Source organism: Hevea brasiliensis, chromosome 3 (genome assembly GCF_030052815.1).
Source record: "Hevea brasiliensis isolate MT/VB/25A 57/8 chromosome 3, ASM3005281v1, whole genome shotgun sequence".
NCBI lineage: Eukaryota > Viridiplantae > Streptophyta > Magnoliopsida > Malpighiales > Euphorbiaceae > Hevea > Hevea brasiliensis.
In genome coordinates, this window is record NC_079495.1 from 4,202,965 (window position 1) to 4,215,785 (window position 12,821).

Genomic DNA, 12,821 nt, shown 5'->3' on the forward strand with positions numbered 1-12,821 from the left:
GTGACTTTTCAAGGGTTCAAAACCCTTTTGATTCATATCCTACTTTTGAGTGTAATAAATAAGGAATTGCCAAAGAAGCCTGCCTGAGTTTTAAAAAGCTTGAAAATTTGAGTTTTAATTGAACTCGAATTTGAATTTGAACTTACACTCAAGCTCAGATATTAAAGCTTAAATTTAGATCATTTAGATTTTATTAGATTTAAACTTGGTTCACATTTAGTTTATTTATTAAGGTTATGAGTTTAAGTTCAAATCACTAAACTTAATTAGCCAAATTAAAAAAAAAAAATATAATGTTTATTAATTATTATGTAAATTCATTTAAAAACAAGTCTAATAATCTTAACAATTAAATAATAATTATAATGACACTTGTTATTATATTATTATAATTATAAATTATATTTTATATAATTATATAATTTAATTATATTTTTTATTTTATAATTATGTAATAATAATAATAATAATAATAATAATAATAATAATAATAATAATAATAACAGAAGAGAGGACTCACAAACCTAAAAATGAGATAATTTACAAGTTTATAAATAATAGACCCATCGAACTTACAAATGAGTCAATTTGTGAACTTAAACGAATAGAGTATTAATAATCTTAAATTCTACTATTTTATTAAATGGGCTTAAAAATTATGCTCAAGCTCGCCTATTAAATGAAAGAGTCGAGTTAAATTTCTAATAACTTAGAAGTAACTTATTTATAATTCTACTCTACATAAGGGTTAACATTAGGACTTTGCAGTATAAGTTCCAGTTCTGTAACACCCTTATTTGTATAGCCTGGTATATTTTACTATTTCGATGACCGGTGTCGGTCCGGATAATTAAGGGAATTAAAATCATATCGAAGATACCTAGATAAGTCCTGAATATAAATAATTGGTAATTACCAGATAGTTAAGTATAAATAAGAAAAACAGAACATAAAAGGTTAAATGAGCTGGGAGTCACAGCTCTTAGTGACCTTCCCGAGAAATGACTGCGAGGTCAGTTTTAACCCAAATTTTGAATCGGAAAATGTGACGCCGCTGTTCTAAGGACTATTGCGAACACAGTGGAAAAGAGAAAATTACAGAAAAGAATTGTTAAGCAGGTCTAATAATTAGGTCAAGGATCTGGAATAAATATCGAATAACTTACAAATCGGATTAGACCGGTAAGGGGCAATTTGGTCAATTTACCCCTAGAGGTGACTCATGACCTAAATGTCCAATAAAATGTGAGAAATTAAAATTATGAAAGATGGATTTAAATTGAAGAGGTTATGAAAAGAAAAGAAAAGAAAAAATATATATATATATAGGAATTATGATGTCATGGATGATGCAATAAAGTCAATTTATTAAAATTAAAAAAAAAGAGATAATTATTAATAAAAGAAAAAAAAAGAAATTTAAAAAGTGGTCTTCTTTCTTGGCTGTCCCACACACCTCTCTTATCTCTCTCATCTCTTTCCTCTCTCACTCCCAAACTCCATTAAAGCTCAATCTTGAGCTTGAGTAACCCTCTAAACTAGCCCTAAAACCCTTAGTTCTCCTAATTAAAACTTGAAATTTGACCTTGGTAAGAAGATTGGTGAAGGAAGAATTTAAAAAGCGAAGTAGAAAAGTGAAGATTTGAAAAGCTACAAGAGGTTGGTAAGAATTCTTTAACTCTTTCTCATGATCATGCTTAGGCACTTCCCTTAAGTTAGAATTGTATAAAATAAAACAAATCAAATATGGAGGACCAATTGTGAATTTCAGCCAAGCCTTGAGGGAGTAGAGATTGCATGATTTTGATGAATTAAAAAGCATAGTTTAGTTGAAATATATGGGTAGATGTTGAATAATGACTTTAATTGCATTAGATTTCAAAATTGTGTAATTAGGGTTTTTAACCCTCTTGAAAATTTGGGAAAAATTGAGGAAATGGTCAATTGGTGCAAATGACCCTAATAGAAGTGAGAAATGGTCAATTGGGACCATTTGTGGTATGTTTGAATTGGTAGAAACTAAGTGCAATTTGGATTGGTTAGGGTCACTATTCTGGCAGCTTGAACTAGGTCTCTTTCAAGGATTAAAACTAAAAATTTACCAACCCAATTGGTGTGAAGCCATTTGGGAATGAAAATAGACACATAATGACACATTTTTCATTTAGGAACCATGCCCAGAAAGTGACTTTAACATAGTGAACAATTAGGTCAAACTCGGGTGTAGTGCACTGCCACTATACCAAAATGACCAAATGAACAGTGTTTATTCATTTAGCCATAACTTATGCTATAAAGGTCCAAATGACTTGATTTTTATGGCATTGGAAAGGTATGACAGAGCACTACAACTTTCATGAAGAACACCAATCCAAATTTTGCCCATAACTAAGTCATTTTGCCACCCAAAATTAGAGATCCAAAACTGCCATAACCAAATTAGGTGCCCAGAAATCTGGGTTAGACCAATCCAGCCATCCATGTTCAAATGGCCATAACTTGGGCTACAAAACTCCAAATGGAGTGATTCAAAAAGGAAATTAAAGATAAGATAATAAGAAACAACTTTTATGAAGAATACTTTATCAAATTTCTACAGCAACATAACCAATGGAACAGTGCAAAATATGACATCAAAACTGAAAATTTGAAATTGTGCTTAGGAGACTTAAAATTTGAAGAAACAATCAAAACCAATAAGTTAGGCCCCTAAAATGTGGTATGTGGGTATAATTGAAATTCCCATACCTATTAAGTATAAAAAAGTCAACATTTTGACATAAATAGTAACCCCGAAATACAAATTTTTAAGAACGTCAATTTAAGCATCTTAGGGTTAGAAATAAGTAATTGTGAAATTATTGTTGAATTTATTAGACGTTATGATACTGAAACACTATAAAATTGTGTGTTTCAGTTGAAAAGAATATCGAGAAAGAACCCGAGACATCGAGTCAAGGTCTATAGGCGACTCACACAAGGTTTGTGCACAACATAAAATTTTTCTGTAAATTCTCTTGACAATTTATTTTGATGAATAAATTGTGATTTATTTTTTTGTGAATGAAATGAATATTATGCTTTTGACTTAAATTGTTGGAAATTTAATTGTATATGTTTGAATTGTCAATAAATATTTAGTAAAATATTAAGATAGTTTTGAAACCACAGTGTCATGACCATATATCTGAATGTCTCACTAGCATGCTTAGTGGGAGGAATTAGTTTTAAATTTTGAATTCTCTCTTTGGCTGAAGTATTGAGGTGTATGCCAATAGAGGAAGAAATTGAATGGATACCCATAGATTGAGCTAGCTAGCCTTGAGATTCCTAATAAGCCTCTGGCTATTGAGATGAACTTTGTATTGATGGCATGATATAACTGTGTGTTTTTATGAAATTATTTTGTGACTTCCGAAATGAGAATATTTGACTAAAAGTATAAAATTGTGTTTTGTATCTGCTTTTCCTTTCAGTACCATAATTGAATAAATGTGATTTGATTTTCACATAAAATTGTATTTCTGTTATGTTGTGCACCACTGAGTCATTGTACTCGTAAAACTTTTCATTGTCATGAGCAGAGACTAGTAGAGTAAACAGAGTAAGTCTTGATGATTTCAGAGCTATTTCTGGACTTTTTGTCGGGTATAATCTTATACCCTGATTGTACATGTTTATTTTGATATATTTAACTATATGTACATTTGTAAATTGGTCATGAGTAGTTGTACAAATTTTGTAATAATATTATTTTGAATTTTCTGATGTAAATTTTGGACTGATAAATGTAAATTAATTTTTCTTTAATGCAATGTGTATGAAACTAATTATCTCTATTTTCGGAAATATTTAAATTGAAATTCTTGAGTTGTGAAATTTTGATTTGAATTATGGGAGTTGAGCTAATTTGTATTGATTTGAGTTGAAATGGTGGTTGTGATTTGATGAAGTGTTATATTGGAAGTGTTTTCTACAGGTAAAATTTTTCGGTTTTCTCAAATACAGTCGGCACTCTGCCGAAATTTTTTAAAATTTGCTGAAAAATAAAAACAGACAAAAATTTTAAATTGTTTTTAAACTTCAATTAAATGTTTTTAATACCTGCTAGAAAAGCTCACCACTATCAAAAAGTAAGAAAATTATTTTAAAATCTCTTGTAGTATATTTAATGGGTTATCGGTAGGCGGAGTCGGTAATTCATTAAGTATACTACGAGATCATGTTATGCCTTACAGAGGGGTAAGGTGTGACAAGTTCTGTTCTTTGTAAGAACCAGAATCAGAACTATACTTTAGTTTTTTCATTTTTTGGAACCAAAAGATGAACTAAATTTCGGTTTCAATTCCAATTCAGTTCTAAGTACTTTTGGTTTTTGGTTCGATTCTAGCTTCGGTTCTATTTTGGATTTCAGTTTTTGTTCTGATTCGATTTAGTTATCGGTTACTGCACTTAAAATTGCAGTATTATTATATTCCTTTTAAAAGAACAAAAATAATTATATATTTCTAACATCAAAATATCAATAAAAATAATAGCAATAATATTAAAATAAAATATCAATAAAGTAATATAAACATAATAACTTACTCAAAAGACATACCAAAATTAAACTAACAATTCTTACATAAAAATACAAGATAACACAAAATATCCATAATATTGGCATTGAGTGGGAATAGTTCAGTGGGCCAGTATTCTGCCCAGGTATCTTTGACCTATGGCGCTTAGGCTAATACGCTATAAGAGGTTAGAGTTGTGCCTTTGCTAAAAGTTTAAGCTTTTGACATAGTAGTAAGTACTCGATCTTATAATTGGTATTATAGCCAAGGTAATGGATTTAAATCCCTAGCAAGTGCTAGAGATGGATTGTTGACATTGAGTGGGGATAACACAGTGGGCCAGCATCTACTCAAATTTCTTTGGGAGTTACGCTTTTATTAAAAGTTTTAAATTTTTTGTATGACGGTAAGTACTCTATCCTACACATAATAGATCATATAATATTTCCATTTAAATTATAAAATAACAACAAATCAGCAAATATAATATGAGATAGGATTAATATAATCTAAATAAAGAGTATAAAACTATGTAATTTTTAGCTTTAGAGAAATTCTTTATTATATTTTCATTCAACTATTTAAAGTTAAAATTTTGTTGGACAATATATAATTTCTATTAATTTAAATTTTAGTAAGTATTAAAAATAAATTTAACTTTAATATAGTAAATGTTGTTTATAAAAATTTTGTAAACTATAATTAAAACTTTTTCAAATTAAAAATAAAATAACTAGTATAATCTTAAACTTAGTGAATTCAATTATTAACATTAACTCTTAAATATTATTTTAGCTCATACTCTTCACTATGACCACATATCTCAGAAAATATTTTATTCAGATCGCATCACTGACATTTTGAGTAGGTCATAATTTAATTTCTTGAAATAACATATACATAAATTAAGTCACTTCATAACTTATATCTTAATAAATATATTCTATTATGTTATACATATTTTTCAATTATATAATTTTTAACAAAAAAGTATACTACATGATGAAAAGATAATTTAATAAGATAATTAATGATTATAAAGTGATTTAATGTATTTATAATTAAAAATAATAAAATTAATATTGGGTTACATATATATATTTATAATTAATAACAAATTAAGTTATATATATAGTCATCTTAATTACATATAATATATATAATTTTATTAAAATTATGTAATATATCTAAAATATATATATAAAAAAATATATATATATAAAATTAATTCTTTAATTTAATTTGACTCAATTTTAGTATGATTTTAATTTAATTTTAATTTAATTATTAATAAAAAAAATTAAAATCAAACTAAAATAATAAAATAACTTCGATTTCAATAGTAATAATTCTTTTTTAGCTTCCATTCAGTTTAAATTTCTGAAAAACCGTGCATAACGCTAGTTAACATACATGACCTTGGTAAACGTCAACGTCTGATGTCCCGGCCCGATCAGAAGGTGGGCCCAAAACCCTAACCAAGTAAATGCTGGGACTAGGTAAGGTTGAGTCTATTTTTTAATAATTTATTTTTAAATTAATTTTTTATTTAATATAATTATTTAAAATATATAAATAAAATTGCAATTATGTAATATTTTTATTATATATTTAAACAAATATATAAATTAAAATATTATTTATTTATTATTTATAAATATATATTATATAATTCAAAGGAGGTGGGACTCAACTTGAAATATAAATCTAAGTAACAATACGATTTCTAAATTTCAATTTATAATATAAAACATATGAACATTAATTTGATGATTAAAAAAAAAGTCATTCTTATTCATGATAATAAGTTCTTTTGTCATTATAATAATGTGTCAAAAATTCTAAATATAAAAAATAAAATTACTTAAATATCCTAAAATAAAAATAAAATTTTTTCCACACGTTCTCTTCTCATTTCTCTTTTATTTTCCCATCATTTGCTCTCCATTTTCTCACATGCTTTACCTAACATCACAAAAATTACAAATATATATATATATATATATATATATATATATATATATATATATATATATATATATCCAAGCAAAATTAACAAGAAGTAACTCAACCAAAAATTATGACCAAAATCACAGTCACATAATTTATAACCAAAGTCACAAAAAATTCAGGTAAAATCCAGTAAACTCAATGCGGCTGCTTAGCTCAAGGCTCTTAAGAAGGTTGAGATCTGACTTCTGCTTGATTCCTTTCTATTTTGAGGAATTCAATTTCTTTGAATTTTCCATAGATATATCCAAATTCCTCATCAGAGATAATTTGTATTCAGCATTCCATTGTGTGTACCAAAAATCACACTAACATTGAATCAAAACCTAATCAAAATTCACTAGTCAAAAATCAAAATCTAAAATATTTTACAAGAAATTATTAAATTTACCCTATTAATGAGAGAAGCGCATGAGGAGAAAATTTTATTTTTGTTCAATGGTATTTAAATAAAATTTTTAAAAATTTTAAAATTCTTGATTCTTCATCACAATAATTAAGAAATTGGTTATCATCATAGGTAAGAGGGACTTTTATGTTCATTAAATTAAAGTTTATATAGTTTTATATTACAAGATGACACTTTTACACATATATATAATATCTATTTTTTATTGATTTATTTTCTAGAGTGTCTAAAATGTTAAAAAAAAATATATATATATATATATATATATATATATATATATATATATATATTTTTAAAATAGAGTCTAAATATTATATTTTTAATATATTGATCCAATATTATTATTAAAAAATTAGTATTGGTAAATTATACTAAAAATACTGAATTTCTAATCAGAATTAGTAAAGGACTCAGCTTAATTTGTATATGGACAATATTATAATAGAATGACTTATTATTGATCAATACAGCACTCTCCATTATCAAATAACTTTTTTTTTTTTATTGAATTCATTTAAACTCGCTCACAAAAGATATAAAATTTTTTTACTGCATTACATATTGGAAATCTATCAAAAAGCTCCCAAGAAATAAACCTTATTATTTTCCTTAAAAAAAGAAATCTTATTATTCTCAATCTCCCACACACTGCCATTATAAATACATCCTCCTCCTTCCCCAAAATCTCATTCCTACCTCTCTCATTATCCCAGCAGATCAAACAAGTTTAGAAAAATAAAGATTAGGGTTGTTCTCTTTTCCTTTTTGTTGTTGGTAGTTTCATCCCTCTTGCGCTCATGGCTGGGACGAAGTTTCTTGCAGTAATCGCTTTTCTCTTGGTTTTCTTCAAAAATGGAGTAGAGGGATCTCACAGGATTTACCCTCAGTATCAGAACCTCAAAGCTGTTAAGGTGAATCGAGTACACAGAACTGGCTATCACTTCCAGCCTCCCATGCACTGGATCAACGGTATATATATTTACATATTCTTCTCTTCATTGAATTATGGTTATACAACAGTGCTTTTCTAATTTCTGTGTTTGTTGCTTTGCTTTTCTTTAATGGTTTTTGCTTAATTTGCATGATGTGATGCGTTGAAAAATATTATTTTCCCCTCTAATCCTTCCTCTTCTGAACTGTATATTTAGTGGCTCTGAGATCCTGTAGCCCTATCCTAGTATTAGAGACACTGAAACTATTTTCATTATTGAAAGTATATATTAATTTATACAAGTAAAAATAATCTTGGTGGTGTAACGGACAAAATTTTTATGACCGGAGAATAAAAGCCCTCCCATGGGAGTTATTGCCACCACTGCACAAACCCACCCAAATGACAAGCAATATTAAGTTTTAATTGCCAAGTGGATATATGGACAAATTCCCAATTTTTATAAGTGTTGACTCACCACCCATGTCATCATTTTTATTCCCTGCATATTGCAGTAGTCTTGGAGTTGCCAAACTTAAATTCTTGGGTCCCATGGAAGACTTGAGGTTATAGCTTCCCTTTGGAAGAATTATCAATTTGTTTTAAGTGGATTTATTTATTAATACTCCTTTTCTTACAAGGAAAAAGAAAAGTTGGCTTTTCTTTGTACTACTTTTCATGCTCTATAAAGACTGGGAAAAGAGGAATTACAAATGACAGGTCAAGATAAGTATATATAAATGAGCTTTATTAAGTAATAATTATTTAATAATAATTAAAAATAATAATTATTTAATTATTTTAAATATTTATTTAAATTTATTATTGTCTATATAGAATTACGGATTTATCATATAATTACTTATGAAAAAGAGCAGTAAGGATTTCGATTCTTAATGGAATAATTTCTGATTTGATATTGAAAAATTTTATTTTATTTTTAATTATAAAAAAATAATTTAAACATATTTTTATTGTTTTAATATTTTATATTTAATTTTTAATATTTTTAATTAATATAATTAAAAAAATTCTCAACAAAAATTTTGTCATGAAACACTAAACTAATTTGACAATGGCTTTGATGCTTTCAGGCATCCATGAACTTCGGCTTATCTTGTCTTCTTGGGCTAAAAAGGATTTATGATCTGTCCTAAAAAAGTTGATTTTTTAGTCTTTGATCCATTAAATTAATAGGAATAGAAAAAGAGTCCATGATAATAAAGAGTTTGAAGTCTATTTAACATTAATATTATAATTTTTATTTTTTTTAAATACTCATTTAAAATGTATTGATTAGAGTATATTAAAATATAACTTTTAACAATTATTAATAAAAAATTCTATATCTTAAGTAAGATTGAGTTCTTGATCCTTATTAACAGAGAAAATTTTTACCAGAAGCACTTGAGTTTTATAATGGGTCTCCTGCAAGTGAGTAGAGTTAGGCTTAAATTCAGATACCTGTATTTTGCTTTAAAAAAAATAGCTTCTAACATATCGATTGGCCTTTAATAGTTTAAAGTTGATTAGAACTGATATTTAAATGAACACTTGTTTTGCAACAGACTCTTATGAAAAAAAAAAAATAAAAAGAAAAAGAAAAACCTAACCTTGGCCATAGATAGTACGAGGCTGGTGAGATTTAAAAGGGACCAGAAATGCAAAGGACCTTTTGATGCAATGAATAAGCACAAAGCTCTAGTGGGCACCGAAAGGTGAATACCTAAGTTTTGGAACTCTACAGTAGTATCCTTGCCAGAATCTTCTCCTTTCTCCTCAAGGCCAATCGACCTTTACAAGAACCACATGTTCTAATTTGCAAGCTTGCCCATTTTATATGGTGGTCCATAGTGATCCACTTTGAGAGCACTCTATTGCTTAGGCCACTTGCATGCTTCTCTATCTCTGTCTACATTTCGTCTTAGTTTTGGTTCTTCTTCTATTTTTCAATATTTATTATTATGTTTTCTTGTCATTATATTAATAAATTAATGTATTAATCTTCCTTAATTAATTACAGCTAACTTTTCTTTTTATTTTTGTGGTTTACGTAATGCTTTTGCTGCTTAAATTTCACTGGGAAAATTTTCACTGCAATAGATCCAAATGGTGAGTATTCTAGTCTTTTCAAAACATGAACCTGGAAAATCTTTTGCATTTTTACATTTCTTGTAATATGATATATAAAATTTCAGGGCCTATGTACTACAATGGGCTATACCATCTGTTCTACCAATACAACCCCAAAGGTGCAGTGTGGGGAAACATAGTTTGGGCTCATTCTGTATCAAAGGATTTGATCAATTGGGAAGCTCTTGACCATGCAATTTACCCATCAAAATGGTTCGATATAAATGGATGTTGGTCTGGTTCAGCAACTGTTCTTCCAGGAAACAAGCCTGTAATCCTGTACACTGGAGTTGACCAAAAACAACGTCAGATCCAAAACTATGCAATACCCAAAAACTTATCCGATCCATATCTCCGCGAGTGGGTCACACCCAATGATAATCCGATTGTGGATCCAGATACCAGTGTGAATGCCAGTGCATTCCGTGACCCAACTACTGCCTGGTGGGTTGATGGGCATTGGAGGATTTTGGTTGGGAGTAAGAGAGAGCATAGAGGCATTGCATATATGTATAGGAGTAAGGATTTTAAGCAATGGGTTAAGGCCAAACACCCTCTTCACTCGGCTCCGAAAACAGGCATGTGGGAATGTCCGGATTTCTTCCCGGCTTCATTATCCGGCGCATACGGGTTGGATCCTTCAGTTGTTGGGCAAAATGTGAAGCATGTATTCAAGGTTAGCTTGGACATTACAAGATATGAGTACTACACTGTTGGTACATATGATAAGGAGGAGGATAGATACATTCCTGATAATACTTCTGTTGATGGGTGGGCTGGGCTTAGATTTGATTACGGGAACTTTTATGCTTCTAAGACTTTCTTTGACCCAAGCAAGAGTCGGAGGATTTTGTGGGGTTGGGCTAATGAGTCTGATTCTGCAAAGGATGATAAGGAAAAAGGATGGGCTGGTATCCAGGTAATTACTTGAGGTTTATTTTGGCTATTCACTCTTTCTAGGCTCCACACCACCAAACTAATTCTTTCTTTCGCGACATGTTAGACCATTCCACGGAAGATGTGGCTAGACCCAAGTGGAAGACAAGTGGTACAATGGCCTGTTGAAGAATTGGAAACTTTAAGAGGGCAAAGGGTTCAATTGAGCAATCAAAAGCTCAAAAAGGGAGAACACGTTGAAGTCAAAGGCATCACTGCTGCCCAGGTTTGAAAATTGAGAAAAAAAAAAGATATTAAAATTTAAATCTCTAGCGTTTTGCATGATATTAAATACTAATGAAGCGGAAGTTCAAATAATTTGTCATTATTCTTGTATTAACAGGCTGATGTTGATGTTACCTTCTCATTCCCAAGCCTTAACAAAGCTGAACCATTTTATCCTAAATGGGCTAACATTGATGCACAAGACGTTTGTGCCCAAAGGGGATCCAAAGCTCAGGGTGGTCTAGGGCCATTTGGGCTCTTAACATTAGCCTCAGGAAAACTTGAAGAATTTACTCCTGTTTTCTTTAGAATTTTCAAAGCACCAAACAAGCACGTGGTTCTCCTATGCTCTGATGCAAGAAGGTTTCTTCTTTAACTCAATACTACACATATACCTCTCCGTTATCATTTAACCTAGTTTTGACACATTTTGCTCTTCTAATTTTACAGCTCTTCCTTGGGGAGTGGACTATATAAACCATCTTTTGCTGGGTTTGTTAATGTGGATTTAACAAATAAGAAACTTTCGCTTAGGAGTTTGATTGATAACTCAGTGGTAACAAGCTTTGGAGCAGGAGGCAAAACAGTGATCACATCTAGGGTTTATCCTACTTTGGCTATATTTGATAAGGCTCACTTGTTTGTATTCAATAATGGGTCTGAGACTATCACAGTGAAGAAACTCAATGCTTGGAGCATGAAGAATCCTGTAATGAATATACCCATAAAGAACTGAGGAGTTGAAGTTGAGCTAAGGATAAAAATGAATAATAAGCATCCTCATGTTATGGTTTTACACATAGACTTTGTTTGATAATTTTAGTACTTGTAACATCTAATAATGAAACTTGCAAAGAGAGCTATATTTAGTGCAAAAGTGAGTTGTTTGTAAGTAAATTAGTTGTTAAACCTCAAGCAATGACTCATTTATACTTATACTCTAAGGGGGTGTTTGATACGAGATTAAGTACGAGATTAACAAAGAAGTAATTATTACTCCTATGACTTTTATTCGACGTTTAGATATTTAAAAAAGAATAGATTAACTTTTCACCTCATTAATATTTATGCCTTCTTGAAAGATTAAATGTTAATTTTAGAGTCAAGTTAATAATTACACTTTTTAAAGATTAAAATTTATAAAGGTAATATTTAACTCTTAATTTTTTTAACCTTCTATCATTGTGTAAATAAAGGTGCTTGGTAAAAATCAAAATTCTAAGGTTCCGAGCTCAATCTAAAGATGGGCTCAAAACCCTGAGCTCAAACCCACCCTTAGGAAATGCTCAAACTGCGTTAGACCGGCTTGAATATTTTATTAATTTAATTTTTAATACAAAATTTTTATTTAGATAATTATATTAAATAAAAATTTATATTATGTAATATTTTATATTATTTATAGCATGATATTATTATATTTAAATAGATATTAAAATATAAAATTATTTATTTATTATATATAAATAAATAATATATAATTAAGGCCATACCAAACTTGACACAAAATAAAAAGCTCAAGTCCATTAATTTCTGCAAGCATAATTTTTTTGCCCTACCCAACTCTACATGTTTAAAACCTAAGCATTTATACGAATGATTTTTTTTTTTTTCA

At 29.0% G+C, this 12,821-nt stretch overlaps 1 protein-coding gene across 2 annotated transcripts; it reads left to right on the forward strand.

The window, feature by feature from the left end:
• Positions 1-7,657: 7,657 nt before the first annotated feature.
• Positions 7,658-12,083, forward strand: LOC110645968 (beta-fructofuranosidase, insoluble isoenzyme 1). 2 transcript variants are annotated; one of them, XM_058143654.1, is made up of 5 exons: positions 7,658-7,950; positions 10,111-10,964; positions 11,049-11,207; positions 11,325-11,569; positions 11,657-12,083. In XM_058143654.1, the coding sequence occupies exons 1-5, from the start codon at positions 7,779-7,781 to the stop codon at positions 11,940-11,942; spliced, it is 1,716 nt and encodes a 571-aa protein (XP_057999637.1). In that variant the 5' UTR covers positions 7,658-7,778; the 3' UTR covers positions 11,943-12,083. The 2 variants fall into 2 exon arrangements, with proteins under 2 accessions (XP_057999637.1, XP_057999638.1); XM_058143655.1 differs by lacking the exon at positions 7,658-7,950 and adding an exon at positions 9,884-10,024.
• The last annotated feature ends 738 nt before the right edge of the window (positions 12,084-12,821 follow it).